The sequence below is a fragment of a genome, unplaced genomic scaffold (genome assembly GCF_019419815.1).
Source record: "Pyrus x bretschneideri cultivar Hongxiangsu unplaced genomic scaffold, Pyrus_bretschneideri_v1 Contig2, whole genome shotgun sequence".
Lineage (NCBI taxonomy): Eukaryota > Viridiplantae > Streptophyta > Magnoliopsida > Rosales > Rosaceae > Pyrus > Pyrus x bretschneideri.
This window is the reverse complement of record NW_025999501.1, coordinates 4,597,184-4,621,863: the sequence shown is the minus strand read 5'-3', so window position 1 is coordinate 4,621,863 and position 24,680 is coordinate 4,597,184. Positions and strand designations below refer to the sequence as shown.

General features: G+C 37.8%; 3 protein-coding genes and 1 pseudogene across 8 annotated transcripts; 2 read left to right on the top strand and 2 right to left on the bottom strand.

Annotated features, from left to right (window-relative positions):
• LOC103962539 (phosphoribosylaminoimidazole-succinocarboxamide synthase, chloroplastic) lies at positions 1–3,909 on the top strand. Its single transcript, XM_009375256.3, is given in 13 exon segments — positions 1–321; positions 323–385; positions 569–670; positions 867–996; positions 1,325–1,417; positions 1,493–1,581; positions 1,763–1,843; positions 2,286–2,375; positions 2,478–2,567; positions 2,670–2,720; positions 2,807–2,853; positions 3,403–3,460; positions 3,545–3,909. Coding segments are annotated over 13 exon segments (1,209 nt in total). The 5' UTR covers positions 1–66; the 3' UTR covers positions 3,605–3,909.
• Positions 3,910–4,357: 448 nt separating this feature from the next.
• On the bottom strand, positions 4,358–7,442 carry LOC103962548 (pentatricopeptide repeat-containing protein At5g27460). 3 transcript variants are annotated; one of them, XR_669579.3, is made up of 4 exons: positions 6,998–7,442; positions 5,526–6,798; positions 5,191–5,361; positions 4,358–5,025 (listed from the first exon to the last, which is right to left on the bottom strand). XR_669579.3 is itself a non-coding variant. In XM_048583128.1 (3 exons), exons 1-2 carry the CDS (start codon positions 7,292–7,294, stop codon positions 5,566–5,568), a joined length of 1,530 nt encoding a protein of 509 aa, XP_048439085.1. In that variant the 5' UTR covers positions 7,295–7,442; the 3' UTR covers positions 4,358–5,025; positions 5,526–5,565. The 3 variants fall into 3 exon arrangements, 1 of the variants encoding a protein (XP_048439085.1); XR_669578.3 differs by having other exon boundaries at positions 5,191–5,343; XM_048583128.1 differs by lacking the exon at positions 5,191–5,361.
• Positions 7,443–7,463: 21 nt separating this feature from the next.
• LOC103962563 (chaperone protein dnaJ 1, mitochondrial) lies at positions 7,464–15,222 on the top strand. Of its 4 annotated transcripts, none has more exons than XR_007258015.1 (20): positions 7,464–7,637; positions 7,726–7,831; positions 7,923–7,991; positions 8,100–8,191; positions 8,614–8,697; positions 8,874–8,912; positions 9,216–9,368; positions 9,459–9,500; positions 9,590–9,677; positions 10,723–10,787; positions 10,941–11,003; positions 11,094–11,166; positions 11,636–11,727; positions 11,978–12,049; positions 12,435–12,491; positions 13,285–13,333; positions 13,419–13,488; positions 14,182–14,277; positions 14,733–14,902; positions 15,058–15,222. XR_007258015.1 is itself a non-coding variant. In XM_048583129.1 (19 exons), the coding sequence occupies exons 1-19, from the start codon at positions 7,611–7,613 to the stop codon at positions 14,830–14,832; spliced, it is 1,440 nt and encodes a 479-aa protein (XP_048439086.1). In that variant the 5' UTR covers positions 7,465–7,610; the 3' UTR covers positions 14,833–15,043. The 4 variants fall into 4 exon arrangements, 2 of the variants coding, with proteins under 2 accessions (XP_048439086.1, XP_048439087.1); XR_007258014.1 differs by having other exon boundaries at positions 7,466–7,637; positions 9,213–9,368; XM_048583129.1 differs by lacking the exon at positions 15,058–15,222 and having other exon boundaries at positions 7,465–7,637; positions 9,213–9,368; positions 14,733–15,043.
• A 151-nt stretch (positions 15,223–15,373) lies between these two features.
• LOC103962604 lies at positions 15,374–23,036 on the bottom strand (annotated as a pseudogene).
• Between the last annotated feature and the right edge of the window lie 1,644 nt (positions 23,037–24,680).

Here is a 24,680-nt window from a genome sequence, read left to right as displayed (position 1 = left end):
ACAGTACATAACAGCGCAACGGCTGAATCTGCGGCCACCGCGAGACTCCAATTTCAACCGCCGCAAATGGCCCAGTATACTCCAACCATAAACCCTCCCAAAGCCCTAATCCTCAAGCACTCAAATCCCGATACCTCTTTCTCTTCCTTCTCAACATTCACAACCCCAAAACCCAAATCCATTAACTTCCCAAAATTCTCCATGTCAGTCACGGCGGCCCAAAACCAGCAGCACTACCAGCAACCGCCGTCCTTGGAAGCTCTGATCAACGGTGCTCGCAAAGAAGAGGTGCTTGGCGTTATTAAGAGTTCGTCGTCTCACATGCCTTTCCGAAACCAACCTCCACCTCACAGTTCCTGGCCTCAAATCCAAAATTAGAGGCAAGGTATGAAAACCCAAATAAAAAAAGATGACATTTTTTTATTTTTGCTTCATTTGTTTTTCATATATTTGTTCAATGCCTGTAGTGGATTTTGCTTAACAAATAACTTGGGATTTTGTTTCTCAAGAAACCAACTTTTGGGTTTTTTAATTTAAATGGGAATAGGAGTAATTCTCTGTTTTACAGGTTAGAGATGTTTATGACAATGGGGATTATCTAGTTATGGTTACGACGGATAGGCAGAGTGCATTTGACAGAATTCTTGCTTCCATTCCCTTCAAAGGACAGGTGTGTTCCCAGTTCATACCCCAAAGGAAGTAAATTTCTTATATGTGAGTTTTCTGTATTGCGTTTAGTTGAATTTGTTACGGGAAATAGAAACAGAATCATCACACAATGTGTTATCGAAAATACAGTATTCAATACATGGTTGATGGATAACTAGTAGTAGTATCTGAAATCTCATTGTTTCTATGATATTTAGGTCCTTAATGAGACAAGTTTATGGTGGTTTGACAAAACTCAACACATAACTTCCAACGCAGTTGTTTCGGCTCCAGATGAAAATGTAACAATTGCGAAGAAATGTTCTGTTTTTCCGGTTGAGTTTGTGGGTAAGATATTAGATTCATTGTGTTTAGCACTTTTTAAATTAGCTATTTATGCATCTGCCTAGTCATAATTATGGAGGAAAAGTATGATAGCTTAAACCTTTTTCTTTACTTCTTCTCATAATTATGAAGGAAAGTATTTTAATTAACACTGCAGATAAAATTTTGGCGATGATAATGTCATAATAAGTTTATAACCGAAAGCCATGAGTTTATTGGCTTGCTCTTTTTTCTTTCCTTGTCACGTAAAGTTAGTAGTTGTTGAGTCAAAAATTTCATACGTTCATTAAGTTATAAAGTTGTTACACTACTTTTGCTGCTAATTTTGCAGTCAGAGGTTTTGTGACGGGAAGTACTGATACGTCATTATGGACGGTCTACAAAAATGGTGCTCGAAATTACTGTGGCAATGTACTCCCAGATGGTGCGCTCTCTGATTATTTATTTATTTTTTAAATTTTAAAACAAAATTTTGTCTCATTGTTTATTCATGTTCTAGGCTTGGTAAAAAGCCAAAAGCTTCCTGCAAATATGCTCACACCGACAACTAAGGCTGCAGATCATGATGTTCCTGTAACCCCAGATGAGGTTTGCTCTCTTTGATATCATTTGTTATCTAACTGGGACAAAAAGGGAAGGAGAAAAGAGTATCGTAATACTAATAACGGATAATCAATTTGTGCTGTAGATGGAACTAGGTCATTATGTTGTGCTGGATTTTCTAGTGGGTTTGAATGCATTAATATAGCTTCATGCAATTTTCTCGCAGATAATTGAATGCGGACTAATGACTCAAGCTGAGTATGATGAAGTAAGCAGGAAAGCACTAAGCTTGTTTGAGTATGGACAGGTAAATTGCCTTTCTTCTTATCGTCTTACTGGAATGAACCTCTTAAAATGTAATATCTGAAAGCATATTGAGACAAGAGACAGCTTTAAAAAAATTCTTTTGATCCGTTTGAAAAGTGTTTAATTTATTTCCCCTCTTGTTTCAGTTTTTTTTCGTTTTTCTGGTTCCTTATTGATCATGTAGGGTCACAACTCTTTGTTGTATGCTTTAATCTTGTCTTTAATTTTGTATTTGGTGTACTGCTTCCTTTACTAAGGATTTTGTGTGTGTGTGAGTGTAAGTTTATCGAGCATAAACATTGAGCAATCCAAATAAAATTGGCCAAGGTAACCAGCTGTATGTTTTTGTGGGGAATTATCATAATTGAGTACAGATACTGACCGAGTCAAGTTCTTGACTGTCAGCCAGGCTTACCAGTTATACCATTTATTTCATGCTGCAGCGTGTGGCATTGGAACATGGCTTGATATTGGTAGACACAAAATATGAATTTGGAAAGGGCCAGGATGGTTCCATTCTTTTGATTGATGAGGTTTAGCTTTCTCTTCTGTAAAGTTTAATAGTTCTCTCAGACTCATAGTACACTTTTTCAAAGAATGTAATGAGAGTTGATTTCCACTCCTTTCCATTGTAGGTGCATACACCTGATTCAAGTAGATATTGGATTGCACATACTTATGAGGAGCGATTTCAGAATGGTCTTGAACCCGAAAATGTTGATAAAGTATGCAATGCATCGATACTGTTATGTTCTATTCGCCCTTTTAATCTTATGATCTTATAGACAAATTACATTTTGTCTGATGTTTATATCTTTAATTTTTAGGAGTTCTTGAGGTTGTGGTTCAAAGATCACTGCAATCCTTACGAAGATGAGGTAGGCACATGAAGTTCAATTATATTTCTTTTTTTGCGTTTGCATGTGAAAATTTCAAATCTCACTCTTCTGATTCAAAAATTTAGGTCCTCCCTGATGCTCCTGAGGAACTTGTTTGTGAACTAGCTTGGAGGTATGTCACTTCTTTACTGTGCCCTTATCATAATTTATCGTATACTCTATTATAATGCCTTCTACATGCTTCATGGATGTAAACAAGGAGTGTTAATCCGGCCAGCCAATCCAGCAGGTCAGGAGGGTGCTTAGCTTATAGATTCGAGCCACTTAAATCCTAAAATACTTGATAAAAACTACTAATTGACTTGTTAGAAATTTGTACTTGGTAATGCATTTTATGATGGAATGTCATCTTAATTGAAAGACATCTGATTTTCCTACCTTGTTAATGAGGGGTTTGTTAGGGTATTCTGTCTAAGCAAAACATGGACGGGTATCTGATGGTAGTATATATTGTCCTTTAATCCTTCGTCCCTCTGCTCATATTGTGATTAGGAATGTTTCGCTGATGTCAATTCATCCTTCGTTCCTTCCTCCCTCGCTTTCCTGGGTTTCCCCTCCTCCCCTATCTGTCTTCCCCTTCTAGAATAGAATTACCCTTGCCCTTATTGTACCTACTACTACTACTACTACGACTAAAACTGATATTATTGTTTGATGACAGATACATTTTCCTGTACGAGACAATAACAAAATCAAAATTCAATTTGCCCTCCACAGAGGTAAAAAATAAAGATACTTAATTTAACATGTTACGAGTATTGTGTAGAGATTATTGTAACATAATTTTTGGCTTTTTCATTCAGGAACCAATACATGATCGGATATCACGAAATGTTGCACAGGCGTTGTCATCTCTGGCTTGATAACTTCGTAGTGTGAAGAACAAATTTTGTACTGGAATTGAGTTAACCCTTCCTTTCCACCCGAAAGAGGAAAGCATCCGAAATGATTGGATGCAGTTTGTTGTGCTGTTTCATGGATATTGTCTCTAGGTTAGGGGTTTAACCAGTGGCTTGTAGGCTAGGTAATACTGGGCATGATTAAGCCAAAAGCATTTTAAGCTACCATAAGCTTTGCTTAAAGTGTGCTTGCGTACTTACATGTCATGAGTCCTTATATTATTGGTTCCTCCGTTACAATAACAACCAAATTAACCTTTGTTTTTTTCTGACCTAGTACAAAATCGACATTATGAGTTAGTAGCCATTTATCACAGTGGTAGAAAGGAGTTGCGCTTGTTAAGCATGTTCATATCTAATTTGAGAGACTTAAATAGACTTAACGGATACTTATCCAAATTTTTCACCACGAGGTTATTTTTCGATTACTCTATTATCTCTCAAATTAGATATGAACATGCTTATTTCTTTCCCAAACTTGATATGAACACAAGTTTTATAGGTAATTAAGTTTCTAATTCCATCTATTTAAAGGATTCATTTCTTGTTGAGGAACAATGTAAGCTGCATAATGTCGATTTTGTACTCGATCATAATTTTGGGCATGAATTCTAACAAACCACCATGATGGTTTTAAATCCGATTTTTTTCACCACAAATGCTATCTTTCGATTATCCTATTAGCACCGGGACCATTAATCCAATCTAGCCAATATAAGAAGTAAAGTACCTATTTTTTAAATTCACATATAATTAAATTCATACAAAAAGGGCACGTGAACGCTTCTGGGCCAAATTTGCAGATGAAAAGGTAACCGAATGAGCAATAATGTTTCGTTCATACAATTCACAAGCACCAATTGGCTTAATTAGCATTCGAATGCAGGACTACTAGGAAATTTCTTGCACGACAGAAAAGCTCACGACGACTTTGTAATTTCCACAAAAACACAAGCATTCAAAATTTGGTCATCCTCTTGACGGACTAAGGACCATTTATTGTTCTTTGTTTCAGTGTGTGCCGGCAATTATGAGTGCATTCACCAGGAAAGGGGAGGACAAAGAGAATGTTGCTGAAGAAGCTCGACAGAACCTTAAGATCTTGGAAAGTGCACTTGCAGGAAAGAACTTCTTCGGAGGAGAAACAATTGGCTTTGTGGACATAGCTGCCGGCAATCATTGTTCTTCGTTACTTAAACCTAATTGATACCGAGACCCTGCCACTGCTCAACGCTTGGTTTGGAAGAGTTCTCGGGGCTCCTGTTCTCAAACAATGCCTGGCCCCTCAAGAAATATTGCTGGAGCACAAAAGAGGCTTTCAGGCTTTCACAAGATCTTGACAGCTCCATCAAGTTGAAGAGTTCGATGGCATCTCTCACTGGTCCCTGCATATTTTTATCACCAATTCATTCACAAAACTGGTTATGTACGAGGAATAACATGGGCATCAGCTCAGTTCAGGATATCATAAACAAATAAATAGGTAAAATACGAGTAAAATGCTTGCATTTCCGCAGCGTTTTAAAGAGATAATAGCAGGGAAAATTAACCTTAAAGTTCATGAACAATGAGAAAACTGGAGAGACTAGGATCAATGTTTCTCTCCCACTTTAAGTAACGAAGAACAATTGCTGCTTTGAGTTTGATTCACCCACAAACAGTCAGAGAAGCATTAAACTGTCCCGTGAGCCTTCACAGGAAGCCTAAGTTACCATGCAGAACTGTTTACTATAGTTAGTGAATTCACATAAAATACGCATATTACAAAGATATTTGTATAATTAGGTTTGAATGAATAAATAAATATTAAAATAAAAAAATACTCGCCGAATTTTTCAAGGTATTATTTTAGCAAAGTTGCCGAATAATACAGGTATTCACGTACCTGTTTTGTATTTTACTAACTATGCTGTTTACAATTATAGTCACACCCTGAAGGCTTGAACAAGGGCAAAAGTCTCTTCATCCATCTCGACTTTCTCCTCCTCCATCATCTTCAGGATGTCAGAGGCTGATCTCTGAGCGGAAAGGTGCATTCTAAGCAGTGATTTGTATAATGTCAAACTTGCAAAACCGAATGAACGTATAACTCTGATATACCAATTTGCATCCTCAATGTTCCCATGCTTTTCAAAATAATCGGCAAAGGCCATTACAGTTTCCTCCGATGGCCTCCAATGACAATCTTGCAACATACAAAACCCTTTTTTCATCGCTTCAACGGCTTTGTCCATGTTCTGGCTTTTCAACCGTCCTTCCATAAGGATCTCCCATGTCTTATAATTTGGTTGACCTCCTCTCCCCAATGTGTGTAGATGCAATGCCTCAGCTTTCTCAGTCATTCCATTCCGCATATATGCACCAAGAAGGACATTGGAGACTCGAATATCATAACTAAAGCAATTGGACTCCCACTCCATTAAAATCCTCTCGGCTCCCACAATATCACCTAACTTCACCAAGCACAACAATATCTGCATGTAATTGGTACATGGAATTCTCCCAGCTACTGCTTTACTAGCTTTCCAAAGTCGCAGAACATCCTCTTTACTATTTAAAGACGCATACTGTGTAATGAGGAAAGAATAACCAAGGCGATTGCAATTAGACAGCTTCTTTTCAGCACTTCTCAGGGCGAAACTGGCTTTCTCAACAAGCCCTGCCTTCATATAGATACCGGCTAAAGTAGACAGAGTGCTCCATCCAACCTCGACGTTGTTATCATTCAACATTTCTTTATAAACCATCTCCACCGAACCAAAACCAGATAGCTTTGCATTCGCATTCATCCAAAGGTTATAGGATAAAACAGTTAAGGGTATCTTGTTTTTCTTCATTAGCTGTACAACAAGGGGCACTTTCCCATAGTCAGATGTGGACATATACAGCTTCATCATCTCGTTATACGGGTTAGGGTTCACAATGAGCCCCAACCCGCCAAGCTTCAGCATGAGCGCCTCCGCTTTCTCCGTGTCTCTCTCCACAACATAACCATGAAGAAGGGGGAGACAAGCAGCTTTTTTTGAAGCAGTGCTAAGTTGCTCAAAATACTCTTCAGCTTCCAACATACCATTCACATTTATGATTGACTGCAACCTCATTGCATGATCACCCGGCGACATTCGAAAATCGCTTCGGGTTTCCATCCATGTTAGCACCTGGTATCATCATAAACACAATCTACAAATTCAAAACTAACCCCATTCAACCATGGATTATGCAACTCTTCTCCTTCTAAATTGACAAAGTTTCCAAATTTTTATGTAAAGATGGAGGACTTTAACTAAAAAAATCTGCAGAGTGTCCTAATTTACAAACTTTAAGAACATTTTGAGCAAACATGAAAAAAATTGAAACCTGGAGAGCGTGGTTGAAGCGCTTAGACTTCAGGAGCTGAACGGAGACGCGGCGGAGTTCGAGAACGGAGACTCCGTGGCCTCTGTCGACCCAATTCTGAATCACGGTGGTTGCGCTCCGGTCCGGTTTTCTCAGCCCCATAATCTTGCTCTGAAGATTGTCGTCCCTGCGCCTATCGACTGACGAAAACGAAGGCGAAGACGAAGAGCAGAGAGATGACAGCGGCCTCCGCCTTGCCGAGCTTGCAAAATGCGGGACCCATCGTCTCATGCCGGCGAAGATTTCACGGCCAGCCATGGAAGTCCAAGACGGCCGAATTCACAGCAAGTCTCTGCTGGGGTTTAAGGAAGAGCAAGGACTGTACTTGGTGGGTCCCAGTCCCAGAATATGTTACGCGAAACGGCACCGTTTTCGTGGTTTTAAAGACTTAAACCCCCCGGGCACGCAAAGTGTTGAAACAAAACCCCGTCGGTGGCGGGTGAAATAACCCGAATTGGACCGTCGCTCTCGCTTTCCGATTCTTCTTCGTCTCGCAAATTGCAAACAAAAATCCCAAAATTAAAGTATTTGGAGCTTCATCGATCACAGTAGTCGATCCAAACACCTCTCGAAAATGCGAAGCTCAAGCTTCCTCGGCCTGGTGAGCGACGCGAACTCGACCACTGATTCTGTTGTTCTTCATGAATTTTGCTTTATTAGCGGAGTTTATATATGTATTGGAAATGCAGCTTCGGAGGCGGCTGGTGTCGTCGGTGGCGGCAGAATCGCCCATTGATCAAGCAGATTGGACCCGGAGCCTCTCCTCGCTCAGTGAGGCATTTTATCGAACACCTGGTGAGCTTTATCGACTTCCTGTTCTTACCCGATTGTTTTGCGGTTAGGAGAACTCCCAATCGGTCTTAATTTCTATGATCTTTGAACTTAGGTTCGAGCTCCGGCGGGTCGGTGGCTGGCTTGGCTAGCACATTAGGAATTCGTTATTTCCATGCCTCAGGTTTTCGCACATTCTCTCTCTCTCTCTCTCTCTCTCTCTCTCTCTCTATAGCAGGGAGTAGGAAACAGAATCTTTTGGGTTTCTGGCTTAAAGTTGATATCTTTGCAGGGTTTTGCCGAGCAGCTGAACGAGATTATTATGAGACTCTTGGTGTTTCGAAAAATGCAAGCCGAGATGAGATTAAAAAAGCATTTCGCACGGTCAGTTTTATTTTCAGTTGCATGTATGTAGTTCTATGAAGGATTTTGGGTGTAATTTTGAGGTCTGGTTTGAATAGAAGGAATGCTGTGGCGAAAGCTATTACATTGCATATAGTATTCACCATATACATTGAACAATGTTGATAATTTAACATGTTAATTCAGCGTCTGGTTCAGTTTAAAATGCATTTGCTTGTTCGAAAGAAAAAAGTTCTGGTTGGATGTGGACTTGGAGGAACTTTTTCGACACAAATGAATATTGTACGAAGTATTAAGTTGGAATGTAAAATGTGCAATAATGCTGATCATGTCATTTCCCTTTTCGTGTTTCTTTCCTCTCTTCTTATCTGATTATATAGTAACTTGTTGCGTAATTCTCCATGATAAAAGTATCTTAATTTTTTACACTATTATGAATGCAGCTTGCCAAGAAATACCATCCAGATGCAAATAGGGACAATCCTTCTTCTAAAAGAAAATTTCAAGACATAAGAGATGCCTATGAGGTTTGACTTGTGGCCGGGTTGCATTTTACCCAAATTCTGTTTCTGTATGAATTTTTCAAACTGGTCACCCTGCTTAGTAATCCCATAATTACCAAAACTTGTAATATTTTTTAAGCAATCATAAATTTTGATGTGTAGGATTTCCTTTAATCTTATTTTTTCATTGTTAAATCCAGACTTTGCAAGATCCTGAAAAGAGGGCACAATATGACAGGGTAATAACTCCGTCTCTCTCTCTCTCTCTCTCTCTCTCTCTCTCTCTCTCATACCCACACAAACACTACACATTGTTTTAGCTAGTTTTTGTAGTAAAAAAGTTGAAAATCTATTTAGTGAGTACTCATCTTCGATTATTCTCCCTTTATTTCAGTTTTTATTTTTCTTGTACATGGAAGAAAGTGGTGTGCATGTTGTGCTTTTTCCATCAAAAGTTTAATAGCTTCTTTGCAATAAAAATCCTTAATCCCATATACTGTTTTTAGATCTAACTCAATTGTTCTTTCTGTCCAATGAAGAAGCGTTCAAGTGGGTCAGAAAACGTAGGATATACAGCTGGAGGTGCAGATGGGTTTAGGTATGAGAATCAGAGTCACGGTACTGCTGATGCAGAGGGGTTTAGATATGGTTTTGAACCTAATTTTTCCAGTTCATTCCATAAAATATTCCAAGAGGTATGTCAGTGCCTGTTCTATCATCAAACATAATTGCAGCATGTTGAAACCATTAATCTTCGTTACTCTGATAGACACTTGATACTGCAGATCTTTGAACATGAGTTTGATCAAGTTGGATCAAATATCCAGGTAAGCTTGGTTCGCTTATGGTCACACTTCTCATGTGGTTCACCTTCTGTATTTCCAAGATGAAATGATTAATGTTTTTAATGTGTTAGGTGGAGTTGTCACTTTCTTTCTCTGAAGCTGTTAAAGGATGCACAAAGCATCTCTCTGTCAATTCACACGTTCCCTGTGATTCTTGCCGTGAGTAGATTAAATATTTTAAGATCTGATTGCGGGTTTTAATAGCAAATCTCTAAATATAACATAGATCTCAAAAATTATCCTTGTGTCTTTTGAAAACTTTTGACCATAAAGATGACCACTATTTATTTACTCTTTTATATGGAAGATTGGTAATGGATTTCTTTTATATTCTTTTTCTTTAATATAATTTTATATTATTTGGTTGTAAAGAAATTAAGAATCATGGCTAGTGTTTAGCATAAATTCTGTTGCTTAGTCGTAGAAGGAACCACTTTTTTGGACTCTGATATTTCCCATTATGTGTGACTATGATATTTCACGATGGGAAGTGTGTTGGAATTTCTCATTCTTGTTTGGTCTGGAATATGTGTCCCAGTTCAGGGGTCTGGCTGGACATCGGGGTTTGTGTCTGAAATCCAGGGTTTATGTTTGGGATGTTGTGTTCAGTTTATGAGGTTTAGGTTTGAGTTTGTCGTGTGGGATTTGTGCATAAGGTCTGATTTTTGCGCTCTAGGGTCCACGGCTTGGGCATCTATGGACTTGGGAGTCAACTGTTAGTGTTTCGAGGTTTGGGTGTGATCAGAGTCCAAGGTTCTGGCTATTAAAGTCCAATTATCTTTGAATTCTGGATTAACAGCTGTCTTGGTCTACTTTAAGATAAGATTTTGAACTTCTACAATCCATTTTAAAGTTCCCTCCCCAAATCACAAATCTGATCTTAAGTTCCCAAATAAAGTATTCTAGCGACATGCTATCATCACCTAGGATAGAAAAGAACATGTGTGAAAGAAGAAATGCCTGTAAACTAGAACCATTATGACAGAAAAATTGTATTCGGATGGTATTAAGCAAAACCCTGCTATCAGGAGAGTGACGAATAACTCCGCTGTTTAATCGGAATGACAAACAATAATTCAAACAAGATTATTGGCGAAAAGTTTGCACACATCTTTGGATTCATAGTTTTGCATTGTTTGTTTTCATGATCAATTAGTCCCATGTTATAAGTAATTTCTCTAGTACCTTATATTTCATAATGCAGATGGGCGTGGCTATCCACTAAATGCCAAGACGAAAGTTTGTCCTACTTGTAGAGGTATTGGGAGAGTAAGTCTTAAAGATCCACACTGATTATGATTATGGGAATATTTCTTCTAAAGGGAGTCAGTTTAAGCAGATGATTATTTTATATTTTTCATTCTACAAGTGTGACAAATTATTAACTACAATAGTCTGTTCTGACGTTTAATCTCCTACCAGGTTACAATTCCTCCATTCACATCAACATGCAGTACGTGTAAAGGATCCGGCCAAATAATCAAGGTTTAACTTGATTCCCAATGAGAAGAGTATTTTGGTAAATTGATTGATGTAAATAATATTGTTGGTGTTTAATTTATCTACCTGTCGCAGGAACATTGCTTGTCATGCAGAGGAGTAGGGATTGTTGAAGGTGTTAGACAGGTTGAAGTTTCAATACCAGCAGGTTGGTAATAGATTGTTTGATTTGATTAACGGGGGTTGAACAATGGGTTTTCTGATCAGTATACTCTCCCATTTGTGTTACATAAATATCATTTGGCTATAGAGAACTGGTATCGTATATTTATATGGGGAGACAGAATTAGAAGGTCAATTGAATATAAGTTCAGAAAACATGGACAATCTTGTCAAGAATTTATACAAAAGAAGCTGCTTTGCTATGCTTGTTTGCTATTATGTATGATATTATTTGGTTTACTCTTATTTTTAATTCTATCTCCAGTGTAAAAAAATGATATAACTGTAGACAAACATACTGAGTGCATTCAAGTGCACTCAATGTGAAACTGAGTGCCCTGGATTAAGAGAGGGTAGATTCGAGTCATCATGATGTAGCAATGTCCAGATTTTATCATATGTTGTGATTTCAAAATTGAACTTTCATAATCTCTCTATCTCTCTCTCTCAAATAGGTGTGGAGTCTGGAGATACAATCAGCATTCCAGAGGCTGGGAATAGTGGGGCACGAGGAAGTGAGGCAGGCTTGCTATACATTAAAATAAAGGCACGACTTACTCTATTTCTTTTATAGCATGTTCTAATAAAGTGTTGTGGAGGACTTAATACTTTGCTTGCCCTTAATAAGAGGACAAGCTGGAATTGTGTCGAGCTTCTGGAATTTTATCACAGCATATGATTATTTGAACTTGATCCAATGAAGGCTTGCATTCAAGTGACTAATTGTATAGAAGCTAGTATGGTTGCGAATGTGTATCCTGATATGCCTTGTCAAATTCCCTTTCTCTTTGGTGTAGGTTGATGAAGATCCTATCTTTGCTAGAGATGGTGCAGATCTTTATGTGGACTCTAATATTAGCTTTACACAAGTGAGAATGATTCCTTGGTTTGATACGCCTAACAGCCACCTTATTTCCACTTGATGATATACTTTCTTTTGGCAACTTCTGGTGCTTTCCTCTTAGTATCATATGATGTTATATTTTTGTCTTTTTTCTTTTCCAAATTTACTTTTAGCATCCTCATTATTGTTTTCTTTTCTCTTTCTAAAAACTTAATACTATTTCTTTTGTCAACTTCCATGTTTGCTCTAACTATTTATTCGTGCCCAAAAAACAAAAGGATAAAGTATCTAATGCAAGTTATTTTCCAGTAGGCATTGAAGGCAATTTCGTTGTCCTTTTGTCCCATTTAGATATAGTGTTTCTACAAGCGTTAAATATTACTTTTGATGCTGAAGTTTGAATATTTCAGGCTATTCTTGGTGGTACGGTTGAGGTACCAACTTTGTCTGGGATTATAGAAGTAAAAGTAAGAGTTTTCTCTTTATTCTAACCTCCAGTATCTAAATAACTTGAAACTTTGTTGGCAATACTTTTCTGTGTAGTCACCAAATAAGTGAGCTTTGTTAGTTCTGTTAGGCAACTTGATACTTTATGAAGTACGTCCAACTACATGGCATGAGTTTGGGGTTTAGGGATCTTGAATTGGATACATTGGATGTGTATGATATGGTCTAAAGCTGAGTATAAGATGCAGAGTAGCTCTGGAGTCTTCCCATCCTGCTGATATTTGAAAATAAAATTAAAAAATTGTTAAGGTCAGGAATCTAATGTGTTGTATGCCAGTCTCAGCATGATTTTTAAGTTCTTTGTTTCTTCCGTGTGGGCAATATTGAATTTTAAATGAGGATTTATGTACTAAAACAAATACTAAAGAATGAGAGGTAAACCCAATATGCTATATGTTAAAAGAAACATATGTAGTTAAATTGGAAAACTGATCATTTATCCTTTGGCTAATCTTACAACCGCCCTGTTCCCACTATGATGGCGGTCATTGTGGCAACGTTCTTATTTGTTTAGGGGCAGATTATAGTGTGAATTAGGCTGAATATTTATTTTATGGATTCAAATATTGGTGTTTCCAAATGAGACTGTATAGCTGACTTACCATATAGATTGGCTTCTTCTTGTGATTGGATTTCAGTTTTGCCTATTGATTACTTTTCTCTTTCAATTCTGCTTGTCTTCATATTTCTATCTGTTCCACTTTCTTCTTGATCCTACGAACTGACTCTTCCTTGTAATCATGGACCCGTTAGATACCAAAGGGGGTTCAGCCTGGACAACATCTGGTACTAAGAGGCAAAGGTAACTAAATCATTCTTTTCAACTGCTGAAAATTTAGTACCTTTTTTTTTTCCTTGAAATTTGCTTAGCCAGTATGTTGTTGCAGGACTGCCAAAACATGGTTTCCTAGTTAAGCATGGAGATCAATATGTGCGATTCCGTGTTAAATTTCCCACGTAAGCTGTCTTTATGATTTTGTATATCATATGTTTACGACTTAATATGATGACTTTTCCCTTTTTTGTTGTCTGCACATTGGTTTTTGGCACTGTCTGCAAACGTACTACATTTGTAATATGATTATGACTTGAGCCCTTTAGATCATACTGTGTTTTAATTGGTGTTTATTTATACTTTTTTTTTTCCCTAAATAACTGTTTAGATTTATGAAAATGCACGTTTACACTGATCAAGTAAAAACTGAGCTACTTGCTGATTACCCCTGTGCTCAAGTACCTAAGTTGAATTAAAATCAGCACCCACCTCTGCTTTGCTCTGTGAATGATTTGTGGCATTATCTGGCAGAGACTACTGACTAGCATACTCTTGGTTAAACTTGTAACTGGCCGACAGGCTTAAGGCATCACTGGAGCTCATACACAGTTCTGTCAATTTCTTTTCCTGGTGTTGGCTGTCGTATGGCTTCTAGATTAATTTCTACTCAACTACATATATAATCTTCACAGACATTTAGAGGAAGTCCTTTTGTTGCATGATGAGTACATTTTAAGACTGATATGATGTTCTATATTACTGTACTTTAACGAATTGTAGATCTGGGTTCAATGGTTTTTTGACGTTGCAGTTAGTTCTACACTACTGAGCTATGAGAATGCTTTTATCTCATTCATCTTTTTTCTATAATAAAGTGAAATCAACGAACGGCAACGTGCTATATTAGAAGAATTTGTGAAGGAGGAAATTATCCATGGAGACGGTACTTCCAGTTCCAATGAAAGAGATTGGTAGGCCATTTACTCATAAAATGCTTGTTATATGATTATTTTTTCCCCCCAGAAACATATATATTTTAAACAGTACTTAGTTGCTTTTGTAATGTGATAGTGTTTAAGCCACGGATTAGATTCTAGGGTAAGATACACGTATCACCCCTTTAGTTTCTTAACTGTTTTAAAGTTCCTGCTTTTCTAATATGAAGAAAATGTTAACCTCATATCCTTAATTTGTGTCAGCCAAACCCTCTATTCATGTTTGTTAAATGTAACTGGTGGAAGGCATTGTAAAATGCTCATCCTGTGAATTTTATGTTCAAAACAGCTTGGTGGAAGTCAAATGAGCATATAGATCAATTGGCTGAATTACCGATTATCGGTGAATCTTTGTCATTTTCTGATAGTGATGATTATCTTTAACTGGATAACAGGCTTTATCAGCAGCTATCTACTGGTTGAACTTACAGGTTTCAGAGAATCCTTGAACGTGTTTCGAAGCCTAGGGTTATGCTCGAACTCTCGATATTCATATTGATTCTTTTGTTGCTGAACAAATCCATGGGGTGAATGCTGGCCCCAGGCAATTTTGATCGAGATACATAGACTTTTCCATTCTTCCGAGTTCTGTTAATTAAAGGTACCAATCTTCTCATGACTAGTCAGCACATTCCCCACCCTTTTATTACCGTCCATTTTAATCTGCTCAATTTGGTTGTATAGAAGTGCAACTTTGAAATCTCAAAGTTTGAAAATAATGATTGTCCAATTATTGGCTCAATGATTCTTTGGCAGGATGAAAGTTCGTACAGGTTAATTGGAGTTGTTGAGGATTTACATGAAGGAAATGTACATTGCAAATATTTTGGTGACCCATAATTTAAAAATATGATGCCCTGTTTAAATGCTTTAACATTCGATTGCGCAAGTTCGGACTAGTACATATGAGCCCTTAATTTATGCTTCTTGTCATGCATGCTTGTTAGATATATTGAAACCTAGAAGTAATCCTTCAACTGCAGCTGGCTATCGTTTGGAAAAATAAAAAATAAAAAAAATTGTCATCACTAATATTAATTAAGCAACTTAAATAAATCGAAGAATTTGGTAATGCCTAAAACAATTTGATAATTTGACCTTAGTCATACTAAGATTTGTTTTTCATAATTAATCAAGACATGCACACATAACTAGAGCTTAGAAATTCTTTAACGCATAAAACGTTGCCTAATAATTTACAACTTATTTTCAACCAAAATATGAATACCAAAGGGAAATGATAATATGGGTGCTGCCGCCCAAACGGCAGTGGTGGCCTTCCCCCTCGTTCTTAAACTCCAACTAGGGTTTGTGACTGCTGAGTTGCTAGGGTTCCCTGCTGAGGAACTTGTATTGTTTCTGGTGTGTCTTTCTTTTTCTCTGCAATTTCGGTTTCCATTTTCTTTTCCTTTTCCTTTTGCTTGTTGTGTTTTCTCTCGCCAGTAGAAGTAAGAGATAAATCCCCAGAGAGAGAGTGCAAGAGAGACTCCCTTTTCTGCTTGGAATTTTTCATGGTAAAAAATAACTGCTAGGATCTGGGTTACGGGGATTAAAGAAGCAATCACAATTCCCGAAAGCAAAGATGAGGCGCAGAAGATGATTCCTATGGCTCCCAGAAAAAAACCTTGCCATAATATAGCACTAAATACCAGCACCACATAGTATCTGGTTTCCCCAAGATCGAATTTTCTTGCTTCTCTTGGAATAACCTGAAAAAGTTGTAAATAAATTACACTATTTACCAAATAATATCCTTTTTATATACCAATGATTTTCTAAATCATCTAAATCACTAGAAGTAAATTACTAGAAGTAAATTCTGATTTTTAACCTAAATGAGAAGGATGCTATTCCAACCAGCTTATCCAAGAAAGATTAATCTATCATAAAGGAGAATAATAAATCACGTTTATACAATAGTTAAAATTTAATCAAATAACTTAAACTACGCTCATTTATCTTTTTATTTATTTATTTTAGAAATACATCATGGGATTAAAATGTACAAAAACGCAAGCAAGATCTCATGTCCAACAAAAATCTTTTATATAATAATGATGAAATAATTAAAACTAACTTCTCAATTTTATGATATGGCTGATACAGTTTGTTGAAAATACATGCATGTATGGTATCTAGTATACCAATACATATGAACAAAAAAAGTAGAATAAAGTCGCACTTATTGATTGATATTTGGTACAATAACTTTAGATTGATTCTGAGGCAAATACATTGGGATAAGATACATTCATCTAGGCATTTATATCTAAATAAATATTGATGCATTGTATTAGAATTAATGATGGGTTTGGCTTTTGGGGTTCTGTCTTTTCATCTTATATTTGCTTGTAAGCCTAGAGGACTGGGCAGTTTTTTGAATGTGAAAGAAAAGCAAGAGTTTTTTTCTCTTCCCTTCTATCAACTTGGGCATTGCATAGGAATCAACAAGGCATATATTTCCTTTGTTCTTGGCTATTCTTTGTGTGAGAATCAACAAGAATTAAGGGCTATTGTATTTTAGAGCTTGTTTCCTTTTCCCTATATTATCCGCTGCATTAGTTGGCATCAGAGCCATATTCCATCATGCCACCAAGAAGGGGTCGTGGTGGAAGGGGTCTGGGACGGGGGCCTAACCATGATGATGTGTACGAGAGAGAAGTTATTGGGCAATTAGCACAACAGGTTGAGCAACTTATGCAACAAATGGAGACTTTGCTCGATCGACAACGGGAAGAAGAAGAGAACTATGATGAGAACACAACTCCATTCAGTGAAGGAAATGAGAGGGAAGTCATGAGACCATTTGAGAGTTTTGATACTAGGCGTTGGGAGTCAGGATTGAGAATTAACATTCCTGAATTCCACGGAAGCATTCAACCTGAACAGTTCCTAGATTGGCTCAATTATGTGGAGGAGGTATTGGAGTTCAAGGATGTCCCTGAGAATAAGAGGGTATCCCTTGTAGCAACTAGATTGCGAGGGCGTGCTTCAAACTGGTGGCAACAATTGAAGATGACTAGATCACGACAAGGAAAGAACAAGATTGAAACTTGGGAGAAAATGAAGAAGCACATGTACATGACTTTCCTACCACCCAATTACTCAAGGCTGGTTTACCAACAGGTCCAAAATTTGAAGCAGGGAAATCGAACGGTAACTGAATATACTATTGAGTTCTATCAATTAATAGCTCGAAGTGATATTGTTGAAACAGAGGAGTAAATGGTGTCATGGTATATTGGGGGCCTCCGTATTCCATTTCAAGATACTTTGAATTTATTTGATCATTTTTCTGTGGCTGAAGCGCATCAAAGAGCCTTGCAGATAGAAAAGCAGATGAGTCGAAAGGCAAATAATGGCGGCACATGGGCTGCAAGCAGTTTTAATAATCAAGATGGTGTGAGCAATTCAGCCCCTAGTCGTTTGCTAGCTCCCTAAGTTCACAACATGAGGACAAACTCAAATACAACTCTAGGGAGAGCACAGATTGTGGGTCCTGAACGAGGTGCTAGTCGTTGTTTTAATTGTGGGGAATATGGACATCGAATGGTTGTTTGCACAAAAGGAGGAAAAACTAGCAAAGTATTGTTTACATAGGGTGAAAGTGCTCAATTCACAGAATATCATGATTTAGAACAAGCTCCAGTTTATGATGAATATGTTCAAGATGATGCTGCCATGGAGGAGTTTGTGACTGGGGATGAAGGCCTGTTACTCGTGGTGCGAAGAACATGCTTTACACCACGGGAAACTGAAGAGGATGATGGATGGCTCCGACATAACATATTTTAGTCGACATGTGCCATGGGTGGGAAGGTTTGTAGGTTGGTGATTGATTTTGGAAGCTGCGAAAATGTTATTTTTGAATAAGCAGTGAACAAGTTGTGACTCGAAACTCATCAACATCCTTGACCATATAAGCTTTCTTGGCTGCAGAAGGTTAATGAGGTAACAGTTTCAAAGCGAGCTTTTGTACTTTTCTCTATTGGCACCAATGATAAAGATAAAGTGTGGTGCGATGTCGTGCTAATGAATGCTTGCCATATTCTTTTGGGAAGGCCTTGGGAATTGACAGACACGTGATGCACGACGGATGGAAAAACACCTATAGCTTTATATTTAATGATATCGAAATCACCCTTTTGCCTACTAGAGAACATGTTCCAAAGCTCTCTCAAAACAAAGGGTCGACTACATTGTTGACCATGACAAAGTTCATAAAAGAGGCACAAGAAATGGGAGTTGTTTATTTACTGGTTAGTAAGGATTGTTCTGGTTATATGTCAGCAATTCCTATGCATGTACAAGTACTGCTTGAGGAGTTTCCGGATGTCTTTTCTGAAGAGTTGCTCGTGGGGTTGCCACCATTGCGTAGCATTCAACATCAAATTGATTTAGTGCCTGGTGCCACTTTGCCAAACAGACCACATTATCAAATGAGTCCCAAAGAGCATGAAGAGTTGCGACGTCAAGTAGAGGAATTGTTGAAGAAGGGACACATTCGAGAGAGTCTTTGCCCTTGTGTTGTTCCGGCATCGCTTACACTAAAGGCAGATTATACTTGGTGTATGTGTACAGATAGTAGAGCCATTAATAAAATCACGGTACGCTATCACTTTCCCATCCCTTGTTTGGATGACTTACTAGATTAATTGAGTGGTGCTACAATTTTTAGTAAGCTGGATTTGAAGAGTGGGTACCACCAAATTCGGATCAAGGAGGGAGATGAGTGGAAGACATCATTCAAAACCCGTGAAGGATTGTATGAGTTGCTGGTTATGCCTTTTGGCCTTTCCAATGTTCGAGTACATTCATGAGGGTGATGAATGAGATGTTCTGCCCGTTCATTGAAAAGTTCCTGGTGGTTTATTTCGACAACATTCTCATCTATAGCAAAAATCCTGAGAAGTATCTCCAACATTTGAAAGAAGTCTTGACGGTACTCTGAAATGAAAATTTTTATGCAGCAGCAAAGAAGTGCTCCTTTATGATGGATAAGGTTCTGTTTCTTGGGTTTGTTGTGTCAAAAGACAGGATTTTTTGTGGATGAATCCAAGGTTGCAGCAATTAAAGCTTGGCCATTACCACAGAATTTGCATGATGTTCAAAGCTTTCATGGATTAGTCTCTTTCTATAGACGCTTTATTCATAATTTCAGTGCTATCATGGCTCCTATAATAGATTGTATGAAGATTGGAAAATTTAAATGGACCGAGGAGGCTATGACAACTTTTCACAATATCAAAAAGAAACTTATCGGTGCACCAGTTCTCAATTTGCCTGATTTTAGCAAACCATTTGAGTTGCATTGTGATGCATCCAAAGTGGGTATTGGGGCTGTGTTGAGCCAAGAGGGATGACTTGTAGCATTTTATAGTGAGAAATTGAGTGGGTCGAAAATGAATTATAGCATATATGATGTGGAATTTTATGTTGTTGTTCAAGCCCTCAAGCATTGGAGTTATTATTTGGCACATAATGAGTTTATTTTGTATTCTGATCACGAGGCTCTAAAGCACATCAATTCACAAGACAAACTCTCTGCTACACATGTTAAGTGGGCGTCCTATTTGCAGCAATTTACTTTTGTTATAAAGCACAAATCAGGAGCCATGAACCGAGTAGCAAATGCTCTTAGTAGAAGGGGCGAATTTTCTTACAACCAAGAGAAATCAAGTGTTGGGTTTTGATTCTTTACGAGAATCATTATCTGTTGATCCATACTTTGGACCAATCTTGCGAAATGTAGCATCTGGCCTACGTTCCGATTTTCTAATGCATGATGGTTTTCTATTCAAGGAGAATCAGTTATGCATTCTATAGTTTAGCTTGTGTTTGAAAATTATTAGTGAATTGCACAATGGGGGACATATGGTATGGGGAGAGACAGGACATTTCATCTAGTGTCATACTCTTATTTCTGGCCATCTATGCAACGCAAGATCACTAAATTTGTTGAGAATTGTAGGGTGTGTCAATTATCTAAGGGTGCTGCAACGAATGCAGGGTTGTATATGCAACTGCCTATTCCTAACCAGCCACGAGTCGACATCAGTATGGACTTTTTTTTGGGCTTTCCTCGTACTCAACGGGGTATGGACTCTATTTATGGGGTCGTCGATCGTTTTTTGAAAATGGCACATTTTATTCCTTGCAAAAAGACCACAGATGCTATTAAAGTGGCTCAGTTATTTTTTCGTGAGGTGTACCGTCTCCATAGATTGCCTACATCTATTGTGTCTGATAGAGATACGAGGTTCCTTAGCCATTTTTGACGATGTTTGTGGAAGCTATCCAACACAAAATTGAACTTTAGTAGTGCCTACCATCCGCAAACTGATCGGCAGACTGAAGTTGTCAACTGATCTCTTGGAAATCTGCTCCGTAGTTTGGTGGGAGATAATCTCAATTCATGGGATCAGAAGTTAAGTCAGGCTGAATTTGCATTCAACCATTATGTCAGCCATTCAACCATTATGTCAACCAAAGTACTGGATTTAGTCCATTCTTTGTTACATATGGTTACAATCCCAAGACTCTTCTTGATCTTGCACCTGTTCCTGATTTGCAGTGAGTTAACATGAAAGTAGCAGACTTCGTCGCCCAGCTTCACCAAGTTCACACATCTACTAAGCAGCGGCTTGAGGCAACTAATGACACTTATAAGCGAATCGCAGATTTAAAGCGGCGTTATGTGGAATTTGAAGTGGGTGATTTTGTGTGTGCTGTGTTAACTAAAGAACGCTTCCCAGCAGGCGAATACAATAAATTGGCTGCCCGAAAGATTGTTCCAGTAGAGGTTGTTGAGAAGATAAATCCAAATGCCTACCGTCTCAAACTTCCTGGTCATCTTCGTATTGCTGATGTGTTTAACATTAAACACCTTATGCCTTATCATAGTGCTAGTTTTGCGGAGGAGGATTGCTTGAATTTGAGGGTGAATTCTTCTCAACCCCAGGAGAATGATGCAAATACATTGTGATGAGATGCATTCATCTACGCATTTATATCTAAATAAATATTGATGCATTGTATTAGAATTAATGATAGGTTTGGCTTTTGGGGTTCTGTCTTTTCATCTTATATTTGCTTGTAAGCCTAGAGGATTGGGCAGTTTTTTGAATGTGAAAGAAAAGCAAGAGTTTTTTTTTTCTCTTCCCTTCTATCAACTTGGGCATTCCATAGCAATCAACAAGGCATATATTTCCTTTGTTCTTGGCTATTCTTTGTGTGAGAATCAACAAGAATTAAGGGCTATTGTATTTTAGAGCTTGTTTCCTTTTCCCTATATTATCCACGACATCATATTCAAAGCATGAATTAATCGAATTTTAGTAAATCTAACTGAGGTATTTGTGGATCGGTAATTCCTCTACAACTTTATTTTAGTCGATTACCCTTAGAACATTTATAATTAACCAATTTCTCCACTTACGTTAAATTTTAGTATCTTACATCTAAGTCTCTATCAATTTTGGTCACATGACAAATGTTTGAGGGCCATAAAGTAATTTTATCCCTAATATGGACAACATATGGCTTTCTCCTTTTCCGCTAGCTAACTCCGTACAGCTTTTGTTTGATGTCCAATTAGCAGTTGCATTGTATTGGCTTTTATGCCTAATTTACTAAAACAAAATTACCTTTTGCCCTAATACAATTGCCATGTGTTGTCTGCGTGACCAAGATGGATGACAAATTTCAAAATCTAACGGCAAGAGGGAAATTGACTATTTATATAAGGAGGTAATCGGCGAAAATTAAAGTTAAAAAAAAAACAAGTTATATGACTAAATTGATTCAGATTTAGCTAAGTTTTTGTAAAGATAAAATTTAAAATGTGACTTAAAAAATAGAAGGTTCTGATCATGTAATATTAACCAGCAAGAAAACACATTAACAGTGAATTGAAATAGAATCTCCTATAAGGCTATAACTATGATTGATTGGATGAAGATAACTAAGGAGAGGCCAAATACAGCTAACCTTGAAATCGTTGTCGATAATCATTCCCACAGTGCAAAAAAGAGTAGCAAACAAACACATAACCAATTGAACCTCCAGAACCAAAGCATATGTAATGGTCTGCTTGGCCTTCTTGTATGTCAACTCTATCAACGGCAACACAAATCCATACAAAGCAGCCGCCGCCACCGTCATAAAAAATCCGGCAATATACTCCTTATTCGATTCCCCCTCTGGACGATCAGAGCTGGTATTCAACCCCAAAACAACGGCGCCAATAGTCAACAACACGATGGCGTTTATGGAGAATAAGGTGAACTTCTGCTTCACAAGAATAAAGGCAAAAAGGGCAGTGAAGGCTAGATGGCTAGCGAGGATTAGGGCTGACGTGGAGATAGGAAGTCGGGCAACGCCGTAGGCGTAAAGGTAGTCGTCCAGGCCGGTGAGGATGCCGATGACAGCGGAGGCTGTAAAGAGTGGGAGCTTCATGAGGAAAAGTTTTGTTGATGGGCCTTCAGTCTTGCGGCGGTAGCAATAAGCCATGGCTATGGGGATGAAGATGATTGGCCAGCCACCGGTTTCGAGCCAGCTCGAAAGCCAGACACGCTTGCCTCCGTGGATGAAGTAGAGGCGCATTACCAATGGACCTCCACATGTGCCTACGGATAGAAGTGCGCAGCTTATAATGAGGAGGACGTTTTTCATGGCGGCGTTACGTTTTTCAACATGATCGGTTTCCATTTGCATCTACGTGAGGACCTAGCACAGACGCTGAAATCTCAGGATCAGCCCGGTAATGAATATGTGTTTCTCTGTGATGTTAGTGTTTTAGATAGGAGTGAGAAAGAAATGATCCGGCTGTGTGGTAGTGAAATAATGGAGCAATGGATAGTGACACACGAGAGCGTGAAGAAAGAAAGGGAGTCGAGCAATGCTTATGTCAAGGTATAGCCCAATACGAGTCCATCAAGTCGGGTGAGAATATTGAATAGTCAATGACATACATGTAACTTTAACTTGTCTCATTGAAAATTGGTTTTCATGAGTGTAATTTTCTACTTACATCTAACTGTCAAAGCTAGAGAGAGACTTTGTATTTGACTTATTAATTTGTGATCATGGAAATGTGGACGTTTCTAATGCACACTTAAAATCTTGTGTGTCTATGTCTTATTTTTCTTTTTGTCTTAAGGTTGAGATAACCTCCCTTTTTTTTTTTTTTTTGAGGGATGCTAACTACCTTTTCTTCTTATCTTGCCCTACTTGCCCTACTTGCCGTTCTCATTCATTTCTTGCCATATGGACTCCATTATTATAACTTTAAACTCTATTATTAATGTGTTAAAATTTTAAATATTTAACTTCTAAGTATACCCCTAATTAATCTACCAGCTCTCTTTCGCAACCCCGATTAATTTAACCGTTCCGCTTCTTCCTATCTCTTTTTTCTTCTTCTCTCCATGTCCCTTTCACTGATGGATTGCCAAAAAAATTGCAGAAAATGAAACCAGTCTTGAAACTCATATTTTCCTTCTCAAAATCAAACAATCTACCCACTCAGATCACACTAATGAAACTAATAGCTCAGACTTGTTATAAAAAAGTATGGGCTGGTTGGTCATTGGATGGGGAAAGGAGGAACATGGAGTCGTGCAAAGGCGGCTGGGTGGTGGTGCTTAGTGGTGGGCTTTATTGCTTTAAAACAAAAGCATTGAAATAAAATAATGATAGGATTAAAAGCACACCACAAAGTAGTTCATAAATGTCCTATTGATTTTCCTTATTAACACTAAGATTTGTCAATTGTAGCATATGAAAATAAGAGTCTTTCCTGCAGAAGATTGTTTTATCTAACTACTTAAAATGTCACAAAAACTGGGCTACTGTCCCTACTGACCAGCCACCGAAAAATAATTATTAGACCGACTTATACTGATCTAAAGTCTACGAAATTTTATGTGCAGACACTAGACACACAGAGCTACACTCACACAAATTTTTGGGATTTTTGGAGTTGATTTTCTATTTAAATTAAATTAAACAAAAACACAACAGAAACAGATTTTAAGTAGTTCACAAATTAAGAAAAATGAGTTAGGGGAATTGCTATCCACCACCAGATAATCATACAAACATGTTATGTTTCATTCAAATTCCTTTCATTTCCGAATGAAGATGCTCAAGTTGGCTCAGTGTTAGAACTCAACATATTACTCTTTCTTATGTGGTATGTTAAGAGAATGGCGTTTTCAACTTAACTTAGTCCCTAGCATGCAATCTAGAATGGCGTGGTTATAGATTTAACAAGTAGAAATCATTAAGAACGAAAAGAGTTTGAGTCATCACAAGGCATCGTAAGTACTAGCGTTGTCTTACTTATCCTAGAAATTGATTCACATGTTAATCGCAAT

Coding starts and splice junctions, on each gene's coding strand:
- LOC103962563 (XM_048583129.1), top strand. CDS start 7,611: ATGCGAAGCTCAAGCTTCCTCGGCCTG. Junction 7,638..7,725: donor GCTCAAGCTTCCTCGGCCTG/GTGAGCGACGCG, acceptor TTGGAAATGCAG/CTTCGGAGGCGGCTGGTGTC. Junction 7,992..8,099: donor TCGTTATTTCCATGCCTCAG/GTTTTCGCACAT, acceptor ATATCTTTGCAG/GGTTTTGCCGAGCAGCTGAA.
- LOC103962548 (XM_048583128.1), bottom strand. CDS start 7,294: ATGGCTGGCCGTGAAATCTTCGCCGGCATGAGACGATGGGTCCCGCAT. Junction 6,799..6,997: donor GCTTCAACCACGCTCTCCAG/GTTTCAATTTTT, acceptor TGATGATACCAG/GTGCTAACATGGATGGAAAC.